A 26789-nucleotide genomic window follows, 5' to 3' on the forward strand; every position below is an offset into this window, starting at 1 on the left:
CTTATAGGGAGAAGTAGACAAAGAATATCGAGTTCTTCCCCAGAAAGTCCTAATAGATACAATTTGGGAAAATGTGACAAAACAATTTCACAACAAAACCAACCAAGCGATGAAGAATCCAACTTCCTTTTTCAAGGAGTTTCAATTGAATCTTCTTGTCCGAGTGGACATCGACATACGTGTTGTTGTAGACACGAAAATAACGGTGATGTGTAAGTTTATTCAATAGCGATTTGATTTAAAAATTTAAATTTCTTTTCTTATTAGACAACTTCATTTCGACGAAGATTACATTTCACTAAAAATCGAAGATTTCGACGAATACGACGAAACGTTAATGACTTCGGAAGCGTTGAGACGAGCTCGCCGGAAACGTAGAAGACGCCGAAAACGACGAGCGAGACGTCACATGGCTGCGATGGCAGCCGTTCCCATCGAACCGCAACATGTTAAAGTTTTGGAAGCAGATGAGTTACCTCAAAGAGCTCGGTGGACGATCGTCGCAACAGCGTGTTTATTACTTTTTATGTGTTTATTACTTGTTGGAGTCACGCTGAGGATGGCTCCAATTATCGACGATATGGGTAAGAATGTTAATTATGCAACTAACAATACAACACACATTATATTAAAATCTTAGATGTAAAATTGGTTGCATACTCCACATAAAATATTTTCAACTTAATTAACATTAGACCTAGAATTAGAAACATTCGGGTTTAGCCACTCGTCTCTTAAGATGGCTATATTTCCGTAAAAGTCATGAAAAATGGCCATCTTCCACAAAAAATGGCCATTTTTCTAGTTCTATGTGTAGTGTTAGTTTTAATTCAATAACAATACACAACTTAGAATTGAAACTAGAACTAACACTAGACCTAGAATTAGAATCATTCGGGTTTAGCCACACGTCTCTTAAGACGGCTAAACCCGAATGATTCTAGTTCTAGGTCTTGTGTTAGTTCTAGTTTTAATTCAATAGCAATACACAACCTAGCACTAGGTAGTGTTAACTAGTACTACTTAACACAGTCACTAGAATTAACACTAGACCTAGAACTAGAAACATTCGGATTTAGCCGCACGTCTTTCAAGACGGCTAAACCCGAATGATTCTAATTCTAGATCTTGTGTTAGTTCTAGTTTTAGTTCAATAACAATACACAACCTAGCGCTGTGTAGTGTTGACTAGCACTACTTAGCACTGTCACTAGAATTAATACTAGACCTTGAACTAGAAACATTCGGATTTAGCCGTACGTCTTTCAAGATCGCTAAACCAGAATGATTCTAGTTCTAGGTCTTGTGTTACTTCTAGTTTTAGTTCAATAGCAATACACAACCTAGCGCTATGTAGTGCTAATTGCCACTACTTAGAACTGTCACTAGAATTAACATTAGACCTGGAACTAGAAACATTCGGATTTAACCGTACGTCTTTCAAGACGGCTAAACCCGAATGATTCTAGTTCTAGGTCTTGTGTTAGTTCTAGTTTTAGTTCAATAGCAATACACAACCTAGCACTATGTAGTGTTAACTAACACTACTTAGCACTGTCACTAGAATTAACACTAGACCTAGAAGTAGAAACATTCGGATTTAGCCGCTCGTTTTTCAAGACGGCTAAACCCGAATGATTCTAGTTCTAGGTCTTGTGTTAGTTCTAGTTCAATAACAATACACAACCTAGCGCTATGTAGTGTTGACTGGCACTACTTAGCACTGTCACTAGAATTAATACTAGAGCTAGAACTAGAAACATTCGGATTTAGCCGCACGTCTTTCAAGACGGCTAAACTTGAATGATTCTAATTCTAGATCTTGTGTTAGTTCTAGTTTTAGTTCAATAACAATACACAACCTAGCGCTATGTAGTGTTGACTAAAACTACTTAGCACTGTCACTAGAATTAATACTAGACCTAGAACTAGAACAATTCAGATTTAGCCGCACGTCTTTCAAGACGGCTAAACCCGAATGATTCTAGTTCTAGGTCTTGTGTTAGTTCTAGTTTTAGTTCAATAGCAATACACAACCTAGCACTATGTAGTGTTAACTAACACTACTTAACACTGTCACTAGAATTAACCCTAGAACTAGAAACATTCGGATTTAGCCGCACGTCTTTCAAGGCGGCTAAACCCGAATGATTCTAATTCTAGATCTTGTGTTAGTTCTAGTTTTAGTTCAATAACAATACACAACCTAGCGCTATGTAGTGTTGACTGGCACTACTTACCACTGTCACTAGAATTAATACTAGACCTAGATCTAGAAACATTCGGATTTAGCCGCACGTCTTTCAAGACGGCTAAACCCGAATGATTCTAGTTCTAGGTCTTGTGTTAGTTCTAGTTTTAGTTCATTAGCAATACACAACCTAGCGTTATGTAGTACTAACTAACACTATTTAGAACTGTCATTGCAATTAACACTAGACCTAGAACTAGAAACATTCGGATTTAGCCGCACGTTTTTCAAGTCGGCTAAACGCAGTGACATGGTTATCAACTGGACTACGTGTTCGCCGAATAAAGTGATGCCAGTAGGGTATGCAACCAACATTTGTCATTGTAGGCAAAAGCTGGGCCGCGCCATAAGAAAGCGCTCTTACTAAAATAGCATAATAAGACAAGTAAGTATGAGCAAGTTGCTTCATGTGAATATCTAAAATGACATTATTAAAATGTTTTAAAATGTTATTATTAAAATATTATTAAAAAAATTATTTTTGTCGAAATTTTGAACTTGTTTATAAACAGATACTTTGTCATTTTGTCACTGACAAAGGTACAGCAGAGCAGTAAAGTGCATAGTAGAAGGGTATTTTTCTTATTTGCGCATTTATCAGCCCCGCAATAGCATTAACCTTGCCTTGTGGCCGGTCGCTTTTGCCTAAAATGGTCACTGTTGGTTGCCTAACCTATTGGTATCACTCTTTTACACTGGAAGTATGCGGAACGCACAGTCCAGTTAATAATCATGTCACTGGCTAAACCCGAATGATTCTAGTTCTAGGTGTTGTGTTAGTTCTAGTTTTAGTTCAATAGCAATACACAACCTAGCGCTATGTAGTGCGTAGTGCTAGCACCACTTAGAACTGTCACTAGAATTAATATTAGACCTAGCTAGAAACATTCGGATTTAGCCGCACGTCTTTCAAGACGGCTAAACCCGAATGATTCTAGTTCTAGTTTTAGTTCAATAACAATACACAACCTAGCGCTATGTAGTGCTAACTAACACTATTTAGCACTGTCACTAGAATTAACACTAGACCTAGAAACATTGGGATTTAGCCGCACGTCTTTCAAGACGGCTAAACCCGAATGATTCTAGTTCTAGGTCTTGTGTTAGTTCTAGTTTTAGTTCAATAACAATACACAACCTAGCGCTATGTAGTGTTGATTAGCACTACTTAGCACTGTCACTAGAATTAACACTAGACCTAGAACTAGAAACATTCGGATTTAGCCGCACGTCTTTCAAGATGGCTAAACCCGAATAATTCTAGTTCTAGGTCTTGTGTTAGTTCTAATGATTTTGTAAAATTAGAGCTAAAACTAGAAACATTCGAATTTAACCGCACGCAACTTTACATTAAAACTTTAGATGCAAAATTGGTTGCATACTCCACATAAAAAAATTTATTTTCAACTTATGTTTTTTTCACTTCCATTGAATTTTTTATCTGTTTTTCATACAATAGAGTTTCCGCGTTGTTTTGAAACTGGGCCAAATGTGCAAACACCATCTCCGCGTTTGTCTCTGTTTTCCACTCGTTTTATTGAAATGTTGAAATATAGTAGCGCGAGTTCGCGGAGGGGTTTATTGGTTTGCGAGTCCGCGGGATTTACGATTTGGCGCCGTTCCGTATGCAATTCGGCGAGGCCCCCTGTTAGTAATTACCGTGTTTTTAAACCGTGAAACGGAGCCGCGTCCGGACCGGCTTGATTAATGATTGTGCGCAATCCATTTGTCTTTCAACTATCCATATAAAACGCGTTTGGCTTACGTTCAACGACTGATTCAATTGAAATGCACTTCACGAAATGAACAACACTTGAATTTCGAATATTTTTCGAGTTTATCGGAAACTAAATTTAAACCAGATCGGAACAAATTTTTTTTTTTGAATTGAAAACATATTCTCAACTTGAAAACCGATTCTAAACGATCTAGAAAAGTGTTATCACTTTTATAAAAATGTGAGGTATCTAGATAAAATAATGATTTTAGCAGATGTAGCTAAAAAAATAAGTATTGAAATATCAGTTTGTAAATCTTCAAAATTTGTCAGATTTTCTAGAAAAGGGTCTATAGAAAAAGTTGAAAACGCTTTGAGTTTATGGATTGAGGATCAAAGTCAAAAAAAGAGCCACTTGAAGCTCGGACTCATTAGAGATAACGTTACGAAGCTATACGACAAAGTTATGGAAAGTGAACCACCGTCAATCACAGAGTAATGGTTGATTCTATTAATTTTAATATCGTCAGAGCCTTCGCAATTTGAAATTGATAGAAGAATCTGCTTCAGCCAATCTTGAGGTAGCAAAGCTGTATTCAGAATCCCAGAAAAATTACATTCAAACATTTAAGTCGTTCAAATCGCCCGGAGAAGAGAATATCTTATACAGGGGATGTCCCGAAACGTTTTTCTGCAAAAAACACGTTATTTAAAAAATTCGTACTTTTGTATACTATTTGTATTTATTCTTTATTTCCTCTTAACTTTGTTAGAAGATGTGCCAGTCAATATCTATGAACTACAAAATATGGTTTCAACAAGATGGTTGCCCTTATGTCTTGTAAAAGGATTGTTTCATATAAGGTTAACCTAAAGACAAAATTAAACAAACAAAAGGATTATTATAGCATTATTTTCTTAAAACTAAAGCAAATGCTTAAATTGTTTGCCGTCGGCCCTAATAAAAACTCTGCATAGTTGCAGAAAAGATCTTTTTAATAGTTGTGACTCTTTGCAGTTATTTCTTCTGCTGCTGTATAAATATTGTGGCGCAAACTGAACACAATCTCAAAGGTCAACCAAGGAAATTCCAGGCTTCACAAATTGTATTCTCTAATCAACAGAAAATAACCACTGCGAACTGAGTGCATTCTACTTCTTTACAAAGGCCCTCATCAGGCCACTAGTAACTTACTCTTGCCCAGTAATTCTGTGGATCTCAGTGAACGCGCCATGGTTTGTAAGAAACGAGGAGCTCCATGAAGACTTAAATGTCCCAACTATCAGCGAATTTATTAAAAAACGAACTAAAAAGTTTTTTAACAATATCACTAAGTGCTCTAGTGCTGTTCAGCATCAAGTCGGTCGCCAACAAATCCACACGTGTTTAAAGAGGAAGCTGCCCCAAGACCTAATAGCATCCGATTCGGACTAGCATTTCACAGCTCGGAAGTTACATATTCTGTAATCCATAGTATTTATCAGGGTTGGGCATTTTTACACTACCACTAAATTGCACTACCACTGTCTATTCAGTGGTAGTTAAAATGCAAAATCCATTATCACTGAAAATTTAGTGATAGTGAAAAAAATTGCATTATCACTAAACCTTTAGTGATAGTGAAGAAAATGTATTATCACTAAACTTTTAGTGAAACATGTTACCTAAATGCATTTGAATTTATATTTTATGTCCGATGTTAGTTATCAATTAGTTTGTTGATAAAAATGCTTCTTGGTGTATATGCGCTGTAATTATACGATTAAACGATGTCATTAAGAAAATCTAGCGAAATAAATCACGACTACTTTTTTGAACGACTTTTCCACGATTTTGGAATACATTTCCTCATGCAATCTCAGCTTATACAGGGTGTGGGTATATACAGGGTGAGTCAATAGTGCATATTCCAATAGAGCATTTTAAAGACCACTTGGTCCTATCAGTCTCCAACCAGCTGATGCAATAACTGCAAATCACAGCAGAGATGGTATAAAAAAACTCCTCAAGCAATCTCGTCTTCGATTAGGTTGCTACGTTGTAAGAATATTTTTCGTTTTTGAATCTCCAGAAGTAAAAATCAATTCTTAATCCTAACTGGGATTAATTCTGGGCAACATTCTGATGGTTGTCATGCAAGATCGAATGCAAAACGGAATTGAAAGTTTCCCACTAAACGGTATGGCAAGGTGTATTGTGGATTAATATTTTATTAAATAATAATATGAACTACATTCTAAGGACTGATAGAATCGATTGATTATTTGAATGATGATAATTTTATATAGTAACGTTCTTTTTGATTTGTACATGTCGTGTGCACAGCATACTACAGCCACTTCCCCTCCTATAAAGATTAATAAAAAGAGGAATAATATGGTGGTTAAATAAAAAAAAAATTCATATTAAAAATTGAAAGTAACTTTTTTTTGAATTTTTATATTATGAGAATTGATGCCTCGCTGTGGTGACATGTTGAATTTTCTTTTAAAAGAAATGCTGGTTTAAGGTTGTTGATGTTAACAGCTACTTCCTTGTTATTTTTGAAAATTACAAAATATATCGGAAATGTTTTTATCACTTTAAATGGGCCTTCATATCTTGGTGTTAAAGAGGGTTGAATCCCATTAATTTTGACAAAAACAAATTTTGAAATGAATAAATCTTTATGAATAAATGGTTTTTGGTTAGAATGAAAAACTGTGTTTACGGGTTTCAAACAAGAGAATGTTTCTCGTAAACTAGATAGCAATGGATCAGATTCCAAAGGGTGTTGAATATTAACAAAAAATTCTTCTGGAAGCCTAAGTGGTTGACCGTATACAAGTTCGGCAGATGAACAACCTAGGTCTTCCTTAAGAGATGATCTGAGGCCTAGGAGAACCAAGGGAAGATCATTGTTCCACCTCGTAGTGTTACCTCTGGCAGTTATGGCTGTTTTTAAAGAACGGTGAAACCTTTCTAAAATTCCGTTACTTTGGGGATGGAAGGTGGATGTATGAATTTGACGTGTTCCTAGAAGGGTGTGAAATTTTGAAAAGAGCTTTGATTCGAATTGTCGTCCATGATCATGGGTTATAGTGCTAGGAATGCCAAATCGGCTGAAATAATGCCGAAACAAAGTATCCGCAATATAAAAATTGTTGAAAATATGATTAATTTTTTTGATTCCTCTTAATATTAGTCCTACAGGAATGAAAAGTGACTTTACTCACCGGCACACGACTGTAAACAACACGTTTGGAATCGTGATGGTTGCGGGACTGGGCTTTCGCTTGTTCTAACTTGATGGAATGACTTGACGTCTTGTCGTCAATTCAAGGAATCCAAAAACCTTAAAATATACAGGGTGTTACATTTAAAAAACACACTCACCATGTCGCAACTCAGACTGCCGTCATCATTTTGATTTTATTTCTACGCCAAAATATGCGGAAAATAGTTTCAAGTTACATTTATTTAAAACTTTTTTTAATATAAGTTGAAGTTTAGGCTGTAGAACCATTATTCCATACTTTTTGTACACCCTGTATGTATAGTCTTACTTTTATTCTTCAAGAAGCAGTGTTATGTTACTGAAAAATCTTATTTATCACTAAAGGTTTTCACTATCACTAAATATTTAGTGGTAGTGCAATTTTTTTTTCACTATCACTAAAGGTTTAGTGATAATGTAATTTTTTTTTTCACTATCACTAAATATTCAGTGATGATGAAATTCGTATTTAACTACCACTGAAGAAGTAGTGGTAGTGAAACTCTTATTACATTTATTTTTTAGTGCATTATGCCCAACCCCGGTATTTATATGTAATTTGTAGGGGTTTTATCACCTGTCGATAGGAGATACTCCTATTCCATTGAGTAAATCTGTCAAGAACCTCGGACTGGTCATGGGTGAGGCGTTGAGCTTTAGGGAACACACTAATCAGTTGATTGGTCGAGCTTATGGCTCGTTAAAATTGATTTACTCCAGTGATGGGCACTGGGTAAATACCTGACGGGTAGGTATTTATAAAATGGATATTTATCCGGGTATTTACCCCGGCCCAGGGTAAATACCCAAACAGTACGTATAAAAGTGATACAAGTAAAAATACATCAGATTCCGAAAAAATTAAGAGGAAGATGATGAAATGGACGTCTATCATCAGACGAATCTGTCGTAATTTAGATTAGATCAAGTTATTATGATTATTATCATCCAGCTATTGTTGGACATAGGCCTTCCCTATTCTGTTCCATTCGATTCTATTCTGTGCTGTCTGAATTCAATTGTTGAGCTTTGCCACAATGCTGCCCAGATCATTTGCGCCAGTTCTTCTTCATATGTCTTCATTTCGGTCTTTGCGTTACTTTGAGCCTCCTAGCAGTGGCTACCGTTAATGTTTCGGAGCCGTATGTCATAAGCGGAAACACGAATTGATTGAAAGCCTTTCTTTTCAAATATATAGGAATATCGCTCTTGAAGATGTCTCTAAGTTTCCCGTAGGCTGTTTAGTTCGCTTGTTTGATTATTTCTCGATACATGAACCTCATGGCCAAGATACAAATAGCTGTTATCCCTCTCAATCACATTATCCCCAATGTTGATGTTAGACTTAGGAACAAGATTTGTCATAAATTTAGATTTCTTTACGTTAATATTTAGCCCGACTCTTGCACACACCTCCATTAAGTCGTTCACCATTAGTTTCATCTCTCCAAGGCTATCCAAAATAAGAACTATATCGTCCGCGTAGCGTAAATTACTTGGTATTTGCCATCAATGTTTACGCTTTTTTGGGTCCAATCTAGTTGTTAAAATGCATTCTCCAGGACTATGATGAACAATTTGGGTTCAACATTGTATCGTCTTGTTTTACTCACAATCAGTACTTTTCTACTTCCATTCTCTTCAGTACTTTTATGCAATTTTACCGTCATTGTAGAATTCTTGTAGATGTTATAAACAAGTTTGGTGTATCGATAATATAATCGACTCTGCATTCTTGAAGTGCTTGCAAAACTGCCAACAACTCAATTTAAATTAAATTTTATAAGTACCTCTAAATACCCATCTTGGGTAAATACCCCCGGGTATATATCCAGGAAACTGATTTACTCTAATCGTTATAGTCTCGACTGGCACACAAAAAAACTTTTATGCAACTCTCTGGTATTGTCACACTCCAATTACTGTGATAGCATATACGGGGCTTTTTTGGATTCCAGGCATCAGGGAAAAATTCAAAAGCTTCAGAACTCGTGCATTCGTTTAATTTTCGGCCTGAGGAAATATGATCATGTGTCTTTTAGTTTTAAGCAATTAAAATGGCTGAACGTCAAATTTCGCAGATACATCCACAAGGCCTGTTTATATTATAGGGTCATCACTGAAGCTACCCCTCCATACCTGCACGACAGGATTAAATTCAGAACGGACGTACATACATAATGTTAACATTCGCTTCAGGGGTAGACTAACACCTCCTTCCCACCGGACAGAATTTTTCAAACGGTGTTTTTCTTATAAGATATACATCATATACAATAATTTACCTCGGCATCTGATTGGACTGCCCCTGAACCGATTTAAAAGAGCATTGAGATGTTGGCTGATGGATGGGTGACGGTTATCTCTCATTTTTCTATGAGTTTTCATTATTTCCTTGCAATTGGTATCTTTTTTTTTTCCTTTGTTTTGTTGTTTTTTTTTTTTACTTTACGGTCTTTCTTTCTGTTAGATTGAGAAAGATCAGGAAGATCAGGGTTGACCTGCACTCCGCCTATATGTTCGGGCTTTTTTCTCAATAACTAAATTAAATTTAGGTTGAATTTGAAGTTAATATCCATTATACCAGTTTGTTTAACGTGATAGAAAAAATTTCGAATTTTGTTGCACTTTTACTGGTTTATTTATAATTAATATTAACCAGTAGTTAAACCAGGAAAATTTTCGATGTTAATTTCCTGTAAAATTCATTGACTTGTAAGTATTTTTTAAAAAACTTTTTATTGTTAATTCACATATTTAAATTTCACTTATTGATTAAAAATTGTTAATTCTTGTAGTTGTCTCTGATGATGTCTTTTTGCCGAAACTAGTTAGACAACAAAAATATAAATAAACCAGTAAAAGTACAACAATATTCGAAATTTTTTCTATCACGTTAAATTAAATTGGTTTTATAATATTTTGTCTTATTTTTGTATTTTTATTATTTCTTTTTCTTTTGAAAATCATTCTTGTACCGAATAAGGTATATTATTTATACAGGGTGATTCATAAGTAATGGGCCAAATTGTAAATGTACGTTCAGGAGGCCAAAATAATAATATTTTCATTAACAATAATGGGTCTTAGTCTGCTCCTTACTGAGATACAGGATGTTAAAGCGAAAAAAATAAAATAGATTTTTGTTAATAGATCAGCTACTTTTCTACATAATGACTCATAGTTGACTTATAGTTTTTGTAAGGGTAAACAATAATGTGTGAGAGGATTTGAGTTAACTCGTAGATGTCGCCACATGCGCCATATGAATTAGATGAAATCAGCTACAAATTTTTTATCGCTCATTATTTTACAACATACTTGTTTAATTTGGATAGCCCCATCATTTCTGTAGAAAAAAGCTATACTTCTTTGATCTTGAAAATATTAACGATTTTCGAGATATTTGAATTTTACTAATTCACTACACTACATTTCACGGTGGTCGACGTAGCATTAATCTGTTAAGACACAAGCATGGCATGGAATGTTGACATTTACCTAACCGTAATTGATAATTGATAACAATATTAAACTGAAACCATAAAAAAATTACGTAATAAAACAATTTATTGTACGCCAGTTAATAAAACGAAATACAACATTAGAACAGACTTGAACTAAGACCACTTACGACAACTGTTATCAAAACCTACATGTTAATGTTGTGCGAAGTTAAATTAAATTTAAGCTTAATTATGAGCTACTGCAAAAGGTTTTCAACATGACCACCACCAGCATTTATACACGCATTTAACCGTTTGGTTAAGGATTGTCTGACTTTAAAAAATGTAGCAGGATTATTTCGTATTGAATTGGCTGCATCTTGAATTCTATTCCATAACTCGTCTCGTGTATTTATAGTAGGTTCAGCATAGACCATTGATTTCATGTAACCCCACACATAAAAATCAAGTGGATTAAAATCGGGACTGCGAGGTGGCCACTGAAATTCACTACCACGTCCAATCCAACGGTGAGGGAATGTTTCATTCAGATGTTCGCGCACAGCACGTGAAAAATGTGGAGGAGCACCGTCTTGCATGAACCACATATTTCTTCTTAGTTGTAATGGAAGATCTCCCAAGAGGTCGACTAAGTCATTATTTAAAAAAATTAAATATGACTCTCCATTTAAATTAGGAGGTAATTCAACTGGGCCCAATAATGTATTGCCTATTACACCGCACCACACATTTATTTTAAACTCGTGCTGGAAATGTCTATCTTTTTTTAAACGAGGGTTTTCGGTTTCCCAGGCATGACTATTTCGCCAATTAAAAACTCCGCGTCTGGTAAAGGTTGCTTCATCCGTGAAAAGAATGTTATTTAGGAATGTTGGATTATTATTCAATTTTCCTTTTAGCCACTGACAAAATTGAACTCTGATTCGATAATCTGTTGGAAGTAAATTTTGCACAGGTATAAAATGATAGGGATATAAATTTTCCTTGTGTAAAATTCTAGTCACGGATGGTTGGCTTATTCCAGTTGCTGCAGACAATCGACGAGTGCTTATTTCAGAATTTTGCGCAATTCTTACCAAAATTTCATCTTCTTGCTGCGGAGTGATAATCTTAGGACGTCCTGTATGATATTTTGGACGAAATGAACCTGTTTCACCCAATCGATTATAAATATTTTGAAATATCTTCCGGTTTGGCTGCCTTCTGTAAGGGTACATTTCACGATATTTTCTGGATGCTGCTTGCCCAGAAAAACGTTCTTGTGCGTAAACGCATAACATGTCTCTCATTTCTTCGTTTGAAAAGTGATTATGTCTCGGCATTTTGATTTATGTTAGGACAAGAATGAATCAGTTTACTTAACAATAAAATGTTTTAAACTATTCATTAAACGTAAAAGCTCATTGACGTTTCATAATTCATATGACGCATGTGGCGACATCTACGAGTTAACTCAAATCCTCTCACACATTATTGTTTACCCTTACAAAAACTATAAGTCAACTATGAGTCATTATGTAGAAAAGTAGCTGATCTATTAACAAAAATCTATTTTATTTTTTTCGCTTTAACATCCTGTATCTCAGTAAGGAGCAGACTAAGACCCATTATTGTTAATGAAAATATTATTATTTTGGCCTCCTGAACGTACATTTACAATTTGGCCCATTACTTATGAATCACCCTGTATATTATATTACTTCACAAGATTGTAATTATAAAATTGCCCGAATAAAGTGATTATTATTATACTTTTTAGTTCTAGGTCTAGTGTTAGTTCTAATTTTAACTTTTATTCAGCGTTAAATTGTTGTATATTCTTCATTGAACTAACACTAGAGGTAGAACTAGAATCATTCGGGTTCAAATCATTCTACCTCTAGTGTCAGTTCTAGTGACAATGCTAGGTAGCGCTAGTTAGCATAAAACCACTCAAATCTTGTTACTGTATTCATTTCTTACGATATAATTTATGTAAAACTATTAACAGAGTTCTGACAAACATGATGAAGATGTTTTCATGTTTTTCATTCATCTAGAGAACTTGTAACAACAATTGTAGCGCGTTATACATCACTTGACTACGCGACATTTGATCGTTTTTAGAGATTTCATGTTGTTTCGTAGGTAAAGGTGTAACTTATCTTAGAAAAAAATGTAGAATACCAAAAGACCTAAAATACCATTTGTTTTAAAGTATAAAGCTATGCGACAATCACGTTATACGATTTCAAGTCTGATTTGCAGCATACGTCTAAGAACCAACTTAGATACTACACTTAGATACACCAAGAAATTCTACAAAAGAAAAAAAATAGATGTACCTACAATTTCGGGTCAGTGTCGTTTTTTAGATGTTAGTATAAAATTAAAAGTTTGTCTTTTATTTTATATAGAATTTAAGTCTAACTAGTTTCGGCCCTTGGCCATCTTGAGAGACTCTACAAATAGATTAACATCTCTCATCTTATCTATTTTACAAACGACAGCGCTAGTTAGCATAAGATATCACTATGTTGCATATTTTTATTGCACTAAAACTCACTCAATCCACTTCTTAATTATCTACATCTTTGTTACAACTATAAACACTCTCTAAAATTCAAATTAACACCATTTAAACCCGAGTTTAAACGACTATAAATTCGAAATAAATGTTTTACAAAGCTTTCTTAAAGCTAACGCTAGATTCGTCTTAAAAAATAATCAAACTATCAGGAGAAAGCTTTTAAAGTAACATAAAATCATTTAAAACCCTTTTTCATTTTGAATAAATTATTTTGGTAAAATATTTATAATTGAAATCGATTTCCTTTTCGATGAGTCTCATTATATTCCAGTTTTTCCTATAATCGATTCGCGTAGGAAAATTAACACGTGCGGCTTCCGTCATCACGGGTATCGACCAACTCGTGCAACACAATTTCTTCAGTCGTTCTCCCATCCTTGAAACTTAAAGTAGACTTGCGTAGCTGAAACACCGACCGCACTGTGTATTCGCTATATTTAGCGGTTTAAAACAAACCGAGTTTTAGTGAGGATAGAGAGAAGGATTTTTTCAGTCAACCACCAACAATCAAAACGAGATGAGTGCTTACGACATCGACGGTATCTTTCTGGCCGATGAGATAGAAAACGCAAAAATACACCACTTTCATCAACACGTTTTGCATAATAGCAACCAAAATAGCCTTCAAAATTTCCATCAAAACAGTCTTCAACCGTCACCGAGTCATTCGAGGAGTCCATCGTTTCGGGACGATCGCAAACTTTTAAAAACATCTTCTTTAGATGACATTCGGAGGGGTTCGGTCGCTTCTTTTCATTCGTTTCACCAACCCAAAAGAAACTCTTCGAAGCGATCGAGAAGATCGCAGATAAGTTACGATGACAGAAAAATACCATCGAGAAGTTCAAGCTTTGGTGATGAAAAACGGAAAAGTTTGAGAAGAAAAAGTAACGCGAGAAGAAAAAGTGTCGCGTTAAGTGTTGAAGAAAAAGCCAAAGAGAGGCGAAGACGAAGAATCGTTTGTATCGTTATCGGGATGTTTCTCTTTTTACTTTTTGCTTCAGTTTCGGCTGTTGTTGTTACGTTAACGCATCGATCGGAGTTTTTTTATGAGAACAAAACGACTATTTATTATACGTTTGCTCCCCATCCTAAAGTTGTTGATTCTGAGTTGTTTAAAAATCACGAAGGTAAGTGTCAGTTAACTTGTTGATTTTAACATTGACCCTTCCTTGTTTGAGGAATTTCGCATGGGATTTGGTGACTTATTATTTATTAGGTTTTGAAGGGCTTTTAAATCTATCTCTGCTAGGGATGGTGCTTCTTGTTCCTCATGACGTGGCGAGAAGGCGCAATGTTGTTTTTTTGCTTATTAAAACTTAAAAAAATTTTAAAACATTTAAAATTTAAGTGTATTATATACCTGGAATTTCATATAACTTACAATACAATATAAATTGATGCAAAAGAGTCTTTCATATAACTTTTTGGTCAAAACCACTTCCCCTCCAAGTTACAGCTTTCTAAAATTAGGGAAAAAAATTGTTTTTCTTTAATAAATTCACTATGGAGGAATTTGGAAGGATGAAATTTGGCAGATAACTATTACTAATAAGGTGACATTTTTTGACGATTTTTATAACCCTATAATATAATTACAAGGGGGTGAAAAAATCCACCCCTATAATACTTTGTATTAGAACTTTTTAATGCGTCCACATTTTTTTATTTAGAAACTTGATTTAAATAGAGGTATTTTTTGTCTCTTAATATTTTCTCCTAAAATCGTTAGTTTATCCATTAAAAATACTTAAACCTATTTGACATAAATTCAGAGATTGGTAATTATTTGTTTAAAAATATCAAGTAGGCAAGTATCATAATGACAAATATTTTCATTGTTTTGATTTTGTCCGTATTATTTTTGTAAACTAAAACAATTATTGCTTAATTAGTAACACAATGGCAAACTACACAAACGCCAAAATGGCAGACATGCAGTTTGTGTATGGTCGTGCTAATGGAAATGGGTTAGAAGCTAGAAGGCTTTACGCTAAGTTATATTCAGAACGTACACTACTTCATCACAGCATATTTCCGCGTATTCATCAACGTCTTCGAGAAGATGGACGTTTTTTAAGAAGAATTGTCGATTGCGGACGTTCACGAGAAGTACGTAATGTAGCACTAGAGGAAGTTCTTAATTTAGCCATTCCAGCGTGTTTAGGATTTTAAAAGAACAACTTTTGTATCCTTATCATCTGCAACGTGTTCAAGCGCTCTTACCGCGAGATTTTTAACCTGGGTTAATTTTTTGCCAATGGATTCTTCAAATGGTTACACAAACCCCGCAGTTTTTATGTCGTATTTTGTTTACTGATGAGGCGAATATTTTAAAAAAATCCATCAGAAATTTTTATAATAATCACATATGGGCTGAAGAAAATCGACATAAAATTGTTGAATCCAATTTTCAACTCCAATTTTCATTAAATGTGTGGCTTGGGGTCATTGACAATTATTTAATTGGACCATATTTTCTTCCAATGAGATTAAATGGAGACGCATACTGTAATTTCCTCGAAGAGGAGTTGCCCCTGCTTCTTGATGACGTTTCGATAGAAATCAGGTTTCACGTTTCAATAGACGAAGTTTATACAAATCGTTGAATAGGCCGCGGTGATCCTCAGAATTGGCCAGCAGATCTCCGGAATTAAATCTACTAGATTTCTGTCTTTGAGGTTTTCTTAAAACCCTGGTTTATTCAACTCCTGTTGAAAATATCAATGATTTACGGAATCGTATCATCGCATCATGTGCGAAGAATACGAAATGGAATGAGGCGAAGGGTAGAATCGTGCGTCGTTGCTGAGGGGCGGCATTTTCAACATTTACTATGATTATAGTAGACGCCACGAGAGCTGGCAGTAAATCATCGTTTTCCGCTGTTACAAATACCATACGTAGTTCACAAACCGCTAGAGAGTAATGTGTGTTAGAAAGAGATAGCATTACTTTAATACGTCTGCTGTACAATTCAAATGGCCACGTCGAAAAAGTACGTCTGTTCTTCTAAGGGATGTAACTCTATAATTATAACCTCAAATCGAAACGTCTTGTGAGCGTTGTCATGAATCTGTTAATAGCTTTGTTCGTTGGGACTGCACTACTTGCACTCACTTGCACTAAGCAATTTAGTGCAGATGTTGTGTGTTCGTTGGGGATAGTGCAGTTTAGTGCAGTTGCACTCATACTGTTCGTTGAGCCATGTGCAGTGCAATTTAGTGCAGCCGGTGCAAGTTAGTGCAGATTTTGTTGCACCTGCTTTCGATTAAGTTCAATAAGTGCAGTTTAATGCAGTATAACTAAAATGGCGGAATATTTGAAAACGTGTTTTGTAATAATTAATATTAATATTAAATATTAAGAAATAAAACCTTATAATAATTAATATTTGTTGTATAAGAGAACACAGTATATTCAATCCCAGTAGAGGCAGTAGAAAACTACCCCTACTTTTTTGGAATAATTTAAAAACTACCCTGTCGATTTTGGCTTCATTAAATACACTTATAGTACATTTAAAAATATTAACTATGTGTTTTTTCTCATTTAGGGGTAGCTGGGGTTAACTACTCTCTCCACCCCAAATTTTTTTTTTCAAGTGCTGCTTATCGATTTTGGTGCAATTTAGCATGTGATTTCTTTATACGTTAAGTAGTACTTTTGAAAGAACTAATAAGGGTTAGTAGTTTGGGGTAGAAAATATATTTTACTAATAATTGAAAAAAATAAAAAATAATAATAATATAATAATAATTGATGAATCGCTACCAAAAAAACATTCTGCAATGATTTCATTTTCCACGAGTATTTCGCTGACAATCTCCTGTTCGTCCATTTCAAATATTATACAGTTTTTTTTATAAAAATCTGTTCGTTGCGACCACGGTTTATACACTTTTCTGACCTGCACTAAGTTGACATGACATTGCACTGACTTACACTTCATTGCACTATGACGTCATACGAGTGCCATGTCGTGCAGAGTAGTGCAGTCCCAACGAACAAAGCTAATGTTTTCACAAGCCGAAAATGTTTTCATTGAAAGGAAAATCATTAAATAATATCTTTGACAATGTTTGACATATAACCTCCATTAATAACATACCACATTTAAATGTATGTGGTGAAATAATCTAAGTCGTACGTCCATATCTTGATTCATACCATTTTTAAGCGATCTGTCACTGCCAGCTCTCGTGGTTTCTACTATATTAATATTTTGTTAACGTTATTATTTGTTTTTGTAGTTTTGTTAATTGTTATTGTCTGTGTATTATATTTTTTTTTGTTTTGATTCAATTAACAATTTTGGAAGAAACTGTTCTTAATATTTAAAAATTTGTCATTATGACATCAGTCTACTTGATATTTTTATATAAATAATAACCATACTGTGAATTTGTGTCAAATAGGTCTGAGTACTATTTTATTTTTTTATGGACAAACTAACAATTTTAGGAGAAAATGTTAAGAGACAAAAAAGTTGCATATTGAATACCTCTATTTAAATCAATTTTTTAAATAGAAAAATGTAGACGCATTAAAAAGTTGTGATGCGAAGTATCATAGGGTTGGATTTTTTTTGCCCCCTAATAAAAACATATTAGGGTTATAAAAATCGTCAAAAATGTCACCTTATTAGTAATAGTTATATGCCAAATTTCATCCTTATTAAATTAAAGAAAAACAATTTTTTTCGCTAATTCTAGAGGGCTGTAACTTGGAGAAGAAGTGGTTTTGACCAAAAAGTTATATGAAAATCCCCCTTAATTTTCGCTGAAAAATCTCGTTAGATACACCATGTATATGAATGCAGTAATCATACTTACGAAACTGCTGTGTACTTGCACTGTCCCACATAAAATGCAACATAGCTTAATAGTAAAGGCATTGGGTAGTTTCGCAAAGGAAAAGCTTTCTTGCTTGGAAAAGATGATGTCCTTATGATAACTCTGAGTTTCCGTCTTAAGAGACGCACGGCTAACTCGAATGTTTCTAGTTCTAGGATTAGTTCTTGTTTTACACTAGCACTGTTACTATGTAGACTTAACACTATACGTAGAACTAGAATGATTTGGGTTTAGCCGTCTTTAGAGACGTGCGGATAGTTCCAGTTTTACACTTGCACTGTCACTAGAACTAACATCAGACCTAGAACTAGAAACATTTGGGTTTAGTCGTCTTTAGACACGTGCGGCTAAACCCAAATGATTCTAGTTCTACTAAGGCCCGTTACTACCAAACCAATGCTATCTGTCAGTTAAGCTATCTATAAGATACAATTTATATCGTAGATAACAGGGTCGTACGTACTACCACCTCAATTTATCTCATAGTTAATAAATCCTTGAGATAACCAAGGAATCTAGGGATTTAGGAGTCTATTATATTAAATTGGCAGTTCTATGTGACCAAAAGACCTACTATTAGGTATTTTGATGATATTCTAACCTGTTCTAACCTTAAAATTAAAATTTGGAAATGGAGACTGAGAAAAGGCGACAAACCACCAATTTCATCAAAGAAGAATGCGAACATCTTCTTGAATTTTGATAGTAAACCAATTTTAGACATTTTGACGTATTAGACAGTGTTTATTTTGATCATTTGAGGCAATTTTGGATACACTTTTAAATAATTTTGGACAACTAAACTAATACTAGAAGAAGCACAATACTAGAACTAGAAACTTTCGATTTTAAAACAAGCGTTTGACGTTTCGGATACCATGTTGCAACCTTCTTCAGAAATAAGTTAGAAGTGTCGGAAATGTCAAACGCCTTTTCAAAAGACGCACGGCTAAACTCCAAAGTTTCTAGGTTTAGTGTTATTTCTAGTGTAGTTCAACTAATGTTATGTTTAATTTTAGGCTATTTGAATAATTTTAGACATTTTTATAAAAATTTATATGAATTTGAACAAATTTTTGCGATTTTAAACAATTGTAGTGCAAAATTACATAATCTTAGATACAGTTTGAACATTATAGACCAGTTTTTAACGTTTATGTTCACAATTTAGGACAAATTTAGACAATTTCGTAAAGGTTTAATGAAGTTTGGTTTTAAACCATTCGCTGCTTTTCAAAGAACACAGCACTACATGATTCACGGATCTTTTGACGATTGAAAGAAACATAGTGGCAGCGAATCAATTAATATGATTCGAAATGCATGTATCTGCAGAATCCGATATTCGCACGTGTTGTTAACGTTATGTTAATGTTCTATGAACAGATTGTAATTATAAGTACCTCTATGAAACGTACTAAAATTGAAATATTTACTAAAAAATACTTACTACTTCATACAATTGTACTATAAAAACAGCTCAGGGTGAGCCTTAGCCTGCTTCACGGCTTCCCGCCATCCATCTCGGCTTGAAGTTCTGCCTTTCCAATTTCACACCTTCATACTCAGAAAATCCCTCTCCAGTTCATGCTTGCAGCGATTTCGAGATTAACCTTGGCATCATCTTCCTGGCATGTTAGACGCGAACATTCTTCTTGGTAGCCGGTGATTTGCCATTCTCATGACATGTCCAAACCACCTGAGACGTTTGACCTTTATGAAACGTACAATGTTTTCTCTCTCTAGGATACCTTCAATCTCTGCGTTCGTTCGTATTCGCCATATTCGTCTAATTATTTTTCTTTCAAAAACAAGAAGTTTCTTTGTATCGCTAGCTGTCAAGCTCCATGTGTCTGATCCATATGTGATAACCGGCATAATCAGAGTTTTGTATATCCTTGATTTTGGTTGTTCTGGAGACGATTCTAGACCTGATAAACGTTTTGTTAGCGTAGTAAGTAGGCTCTATTAGCAGCAAGTATACTCCCTTGTGGTAGTATACTACCTTTTCCATTACAATATATGACAAACCAAATTCAACTTCCTCCCTCTCCTCGTCCTAACCACCTCCCTCATCCATTCCCAGTCTTCTCCCCCCTATTCCAGAATCTGTCTTCGGTTCCTTTCCTCTTCTCTCAGCTCGCTACATCCTCTTAACATATGTTCTAGCGTTTCCCAATCCTCTCCACATCGTCCGCCCAGTACCTGTTTTCTCTCTCCTCATTGCCACAAAAGTATCCTTTTCCTTTCCTCATCAAGTATTTTGGAAACCCCTCCGTCATTATGTCCCCTCATTATATCTTTTATTGTATCTTCCCTCTCGTATCAGCGTCCTTTTCTCCTGTCTCTGGACATCCCTATTCCTTGGAAAGTTGGGATTCAATTTGCATCGTTGAGATGTGTGAAATCAAAAAGGTATGAGTCAACAGTGTTAAATAGTTTATTAGACTAACTTTTCAGTGCTACAGCTGTTTCGGCAAAATTGCCTTCCTCAGGCACGTTGACTCGTTGACGTCATCCCTATTCCTGTCACTTAACTCCCCTCACATCAACACCCCTTCCCTTCTTTTGTTACTTATCTCTGCCTCCGAATAACCTGTCCTTTTGTAATATTCCCTTCTTTCTTCTATACCATATCTAATCTTCCCCTCCCTAACTTCCAACATTCCCCTAGGATCCCGCAGTATGGTCTTTTATCATTTCTTCATATTTAACTGCTCTTCTGCCTGTCTCCACACACATTTTATCCACCTTAACAATATACCCCTGTGTCCCTCGCCAGACTCAGAAACCATCTCCAGTACCGATTGTGTACGTCCTGACCTGCACCATCGCCTTATTTGCCCTTTTAGCAATCTTCTTCACATGCGCCGCGTCCTTCTTATCCTCCCTGGATCTGTACCCCAGATATGTGAATTCTCTCAGCTCCTCAATCTCTCCTATTCTCTCTATATCGGAGCCAATTCGGTTTGTATTGTTTATTTTGGCTCCCAGACACCACCTACATGATACATCGAATTTAAAAACGTACAAAGCGGAAATACTTACTGTCAGTCTTACTGCAACTTTAAAATAACCATCAAAGCCTGTTTAAAAATAGAATAACAATATAGATAAAAAGTATAAAAATTTTTACGTTTGTTTCTTAAACGAATAATTTAAAATTGACGTAAACAAGGTTGTAAAAACATTCTTTTTCAATATGACTAGTTTATTATGATTATTATTGAGATTTATGAGTACATCTTCTCTTTTATTTGCTTCCACAAGACACAATTTTCAACAAAAGATTTTATGCCTTCTCAAAAAGATATAAAATCTTTGTTTTTGATTGCATGCATGAGGCTGTAAAAGTTTGTTTTAAAGGAAATGTACAACTTTATTATATAAGTCTTATAAATTTATAAATCAATTCTGAAGTGAATAAAAACTTTGTGTTATGATTTCAAAGTTGTGTTTTGAAAGCTTCAAAACAACTCTTCGTCAAATTTCGCTATTTAATGTTCTTAGAAACACCACATCTAAAATCTTTGAGATTCATCCCACAAACAACAACTCTCTTGGTTATAATAAGAAATAAGCGCTTATATTCTCTCCCACCTCTTTAGAGCAACCTCTAAAACCTATTTTTAATGTCCATAATCGTTTTTAAACACCACCTCCATTCCGTTGTTATTGTAACGTCTTGAAAATTTATTAATAACAATCAGTTTCTCAAGATAGAAAGAAAGCGAAAATATAATTTTAGATTATTGGAATGATTTTTTTTTTGTTTCAGTACGCAAAGAGAATCAGGAACTGATTAATTCCATCAATAGAGAACATTCGACGTCATCAACGACGTCCATCTCATCAACAAATTCGTCATCGGCCGTTTCAAAAGACTGACAACGGTTAAATTAGGTTGTTCTTGGCGTAAAAAAATGATAATTCCACTTGTTGTTATAGTCACTTTCTATATTTCAAAGAAACAAATCAATTCCGATTGGTATCACAGGGAAAATGTTTTAAAATCATTACTACTTAATTATACGACTTAAACTAAAAGAATAAAGTAAAAATAAATAAAATTGAATTTAAAATCAAATAATTGAAGACAATCTTAAAATAAAATATGCGTAAAAACTAGAATCAAACTGTGATACCGACTTTATCAAATAATATACAAAACGAAAATATCTTTTTAGGTTTTGTTATTCTTAATTTGTAGCTTTAAGATTAAAGAAAAAAAAAATGATACGAATTTAAGATTGTTGCTGTTTGTGAAAAAGTGTTTAGACGTATAAAAGTATTTAAAAAGAACGTAAATTATAAAACGTAATTAATTACATTTGAATGTGATACCTTATTGCGAACCATCCAAAAAGCACAAGAGTATTAGAGACTTTTTTTCTAAAATCAAAATACTTAAAACATAGATGTTAATGAGAAAAAAAACGGAGTGAATTAATAAATAATAATACTTTAAAAATCGGTTTTAACGAAGAAAATACTTAGGACATATCAAATTGTTTCGTTTCAAATTACGTTACGTTACAGAAACGATTTTTAATGTATTATTTTTAAAAATTGATCAATATATACGTAAATTACCTTTAAAAAATAAATGAGATATCGATTTGTGGGTTATGTATTATACATAAATACAAATAAAAATTGCGTGTTTAGATTTGTGTCTAATAATCAACCAAAAAAAAAAAAAGTAATAAGTAAAAAAAGCAATTAAAAGTCAACGTTATAAGTGGACAATCAAAAAGGAATTACGAATATAAACTACTTATTTATAAAAAAAATACGGATTATTGATCGTTTAATATCGATTTAAGAAATAATGATTGTGATTGTTAAATTTATGTGAGAAAAATAAATAAATTTAAAAGAATATATTGTAATGTTACTTGGGGTTTATTTAAAAATATGTAAAATGAAAAACTATCACTAGAACTAACACAAGTCCTAGAACTAGAATTATTCGGGTTTAGCCGTCTTTAGAGACGTGCGGCTAAACCCGAATGATTCTAATTCTAGGTCTTGTGTTAGTTCTAGTGATAGTGCTAGTGTAAAACTAGAACTAATAATAGACGGCTAAACCCGAATGTTTCTAGTTCTAGGTCTAGTGTTAGTTCTAGTTTTACACTAGCACTGTTACTATGTAGAACTAACACTATACCTAGAATCATTTGGGTTTAGCCGCACGTCTCTCAAGACAGCTAAACCCGAATGATTATAGTTCTAGGTCTTGTGTTAGTTCTAGTGATAGTGCTAGTGTAAAACTAGAACTAATACTAGACCTAGAACTAGAATCATTCGGGTTTAGCCGTCTTGAAAGACGTGCGGCTAAATCCGAATGTTTCTAGTTCTAGGTCTAGTATTAATTCTAGTGACAGTGCTAAGTAGTGCCAGTCAACACTACATAGCGCTAGGTTGTGTATTGTTATTGAACTAAAATTAGAACTAACACAAGACCTAGAACTAGAATCATTCGGGTTTAGCCGTCTTGAAAGACGTGCGGCTAAATCCGAATGTTTCTAGTTCTAGGTCTAGTGTTAGTTCTAGTTTTACACTATCACTAGAACTAACACAAGGCCTAGAACCAGAATCATTCAGTCGCACGTCTCTAAAGACGGCTAAACCCATATGATTCTAGTTCTAGGTATAGTGTTAGTTCCAGTTTTACACTAGCATTATCACTAAAACTAACACAAGACCTAGAACTAGAATCATTCGGGTTTAGCCGTCTTGAGAGACGTCCGGCTAAATCCGAATGTTTCTAGTTCTAGGTCTAGTGTTAGTTCTAGTTTTACACTATCACTAGAACTAACACAAGGCCTAGAACCAGAATCATTCAGTCGCACGTCTCTAAAGACGGCTAAACCCATATGATTCTAGTTCTAGGTATAGTGTTAGTTCCAGTTTTACACTAGCATTATCACTAAAACTAACACAAGACCTAGAACTAGAATCATGCGGGTTTAGCCGTCTTGAAAGACGTGCGGCTAAATCCGAATGTTTCTAGTTCTAGGTCTAGTATTAATTCTAGTGTCAGTGCTAAGTAGTGCCAGTCAACACTACATAGCGCTAGGTTGTGTATTGTTATTGAACTAAAACTAGAACTAACACAAGACCTAGAACTAGAATCATTCGGGTTTAGCCGTCTTGAAAGACGTGCGGCTAAATCCGAATGTTTCTAGTTCTAGGTCTAGTGTTAGTTCTAGTTTTACACTAGCACTATCGCTAGAACTAACAAGACCTAGAACTAGAATCATTTGGGTTTAGCCGTCTTGAAAGACGTACGGCTAAATCCGAATGTTTCTAGTTCTAGGTCTAGTGTTAGTTCTAGTTTTACACTATCACTACAACTAACACAAGACCTAGAACCAGAATCATTCAGGTTTAGTCGCACGTCTCTAAAGACGGCTAAACCCATATGATTCTAGTTCTAAGTATAGTGTTAGTTCCAGTTTTACACTAGCACTATCACTAAAACTAACACAAGACCTAGAACTAGAAACATTCATAAATAAATTTAAAAGAATATATTGTAATGTTACTTGAGGTTTATTTAAAAATATGTAAAATGAAAATTCATAATTCTATTAAATCTAATCCTATTAAATTTGAAAACTCAAATAAATAAACAATAAATAGAATTATTATGAGCAATATCTCAGTATTATCTTTCGTATTGAAGGTAAGTGAATTGTTAACTAAATTAACACGAATAAATTTAAAGAAAATAATAACACTTAGCTTAGTTTGTTGGTTGCAGGATAAATATGTCCACGGTACGGGATTCTGGGATTATCAGGAACATTAACTAAATTGATGTTTCTTCATTAGGGTTATTATTTTTTTTTCTTTGAATCGGAGAAATTCTTCAAATAAATTTTTTTTTGAGGTTATGTTCAATAATATAATGTTGGACGAGCCAAAATTTGCGTGCGTTCTCTCTCAAGTTCAAAATCACACTAAAATTTTAAATTTTCGTTCGGATAATGTTTGAAATTGAAAAATAGTGTCTCCTGATTGGTCAATTCCATTAACGTGAAATTCGTTTTTAAAATTTTCCGTCATTACCAACCTTAACATTTGAAATGTCACTAATTTAATTTGATTAAATATTATTAAATTTTTTTTAATAACTATATTTATGTATGAAATCTCGTAGTTTCAATACTTCTTTAAATTGATTTTCAGATATCTGATCATTTTGTTCTATATTCAACGGCAAAATTTCCAAAATGCTGAAATCTTGAGATTATGGATTTTCATCTAAAATTTCATTAATTCACACAAATGACGGCTGTTTTCTATTCTTATTATGCTAAGATTATCATTTTCAATAGTTTTAACCGGATAAATAAGAATTTGAATAAGAAATTGAGAAAAAATCAAATTGAGGTTATCCATCTGTCAGATGGTCTTTAAAATTACTTCGTATCGAGTTTACATGGGTTATGTACAATAGAAAACATCAACGGCCAATAATACATAACGGAATTCATCCGTAAATAATATTTTATATTAGAAAAAATAAATTTATTATTATTATCATTTATAAAATTCTCCTAGGTTCAATACGATAAGTCTTCAAATCCTCAAAATAATGTTTTATGATTGGTTATATTATTACAATATATTGTATATGTTTTATTTCCACCAATATTGAATAAAACAATAATTATTAACTTCACATTGAAAGTACAAGTTTGCGCAAGCCAAAAAATATTACTTGAGTAAAATCTGTCTTGACAGAAAATCGGGTTGAGTTTTGTGTATTGGCATGAACGATGGTCAAGCCTCAGTTACAATTTGACATGCATATTGAATGATAACCTACCATCACCTGCCCCAACTTTATCAGTTGACTTTACCGCGTATCTTATCATCTTATCACTTTTCACGAAAAATATGCGATCCTTGGACCCAGAAGCCAACAGGGAGACTGACATTCTACAGCCTCACACTCAACCCCCATTCAGCACTCAGCAATCATTGCACACTTAACCATAAACCACAATTCGCAACCTCAGTGTTTCGAGGTTGGCGCAACATAATTTATATTACCATTTGATAAGTTCCTTTTGTTTGGAAAATATTTTGGTACTACTTCCTTTTGTATTTTATAACTTATTATAAATAATATTCAATAAATATACTTTGAGATATATGTCTTTTAATGCCCTGTCTGTTTCTGGAATGATGGCACTTAATAATCTTCTGATTTCTCTCAGTTGCAAAAAATTTCAGCGTAGATGATAGCCGTTTATGGAGGGTAACGCACGTCTCATAACGGTGTCTGCTTTCGATATGATGGGTGCAATTAAATTTAGCAAATTCGTGTATACAGGAATGACTTCGTATTTTTCGTCCGAACTAAACCATTTAACATTAGAGTTGTCCAAGATGGTATCGATTGTAGCGCCTCGGCCGCAATCGACCTCTGCTTAATAATATGACATAAAGTTCCAGTTAAACCGAGGTTCAATCATCAGGCTCACTACGTAGTTTAGCAATTAAATTGATATCGGAAAACACATCCTTTTTATTTATTTATTTATTACATATTCGGGATGCATACGTGGAGAATATCCCCAACAAAGCATCCTCATAATAACGAAAATTAATATAAAAAAAATTGTGATATAAACTAAAATAAATACAACGATAAA

The 26789-nt window shown here is 34.1% G+C and overlaps 1 protein-coding gene across 1 annotated transcript in view; it reads left to right on the plus strand.

Annotated features, from left to right (window-relative positions):
• Nucleotides 1–23001, plus strand: part of LOC111417507 (uncharacterized) — a 37049-nt gene extending 14048 nt beyond the window's left edge. The window contains exons 3-5 of the mRNA XM_023049810.2: nucleotides 8–212; nucleotides 268–584; nucleotides 21896–23001. Of these exons, the coding sequence (XP_022905578.2) occupies nucleotides 8–212; nucleotides 268–584; nucleotides 21896–22005 (632 nt within the window). The 3' untranslated portion in view covers nucleotides 22006–23001. The remainder of the gene's footprint in view (nucleotides 1–7; nucleotides 213–267; nucleotides 585–21895) is intronic.
• The last annotated feature ends 3788 nt before the right edge of the window (nucleotides 23002–26789 follow it).

Source organism: Onthophagus taurus, chromosome 3 (assembly GCF_036711975.1).
Source record: "Onthophagus taurus isolate NC chromosome 3, IU_Otau_3.0, whole genome shotgun sequence".
In the NCBI taxonomy this organism is placed as follows: Eukaryota; Metazoa; Arthropoda; class Insecta; order Coleoptera; family Scarabaeidae; genus Onthophagus; species Onthophagus taurus.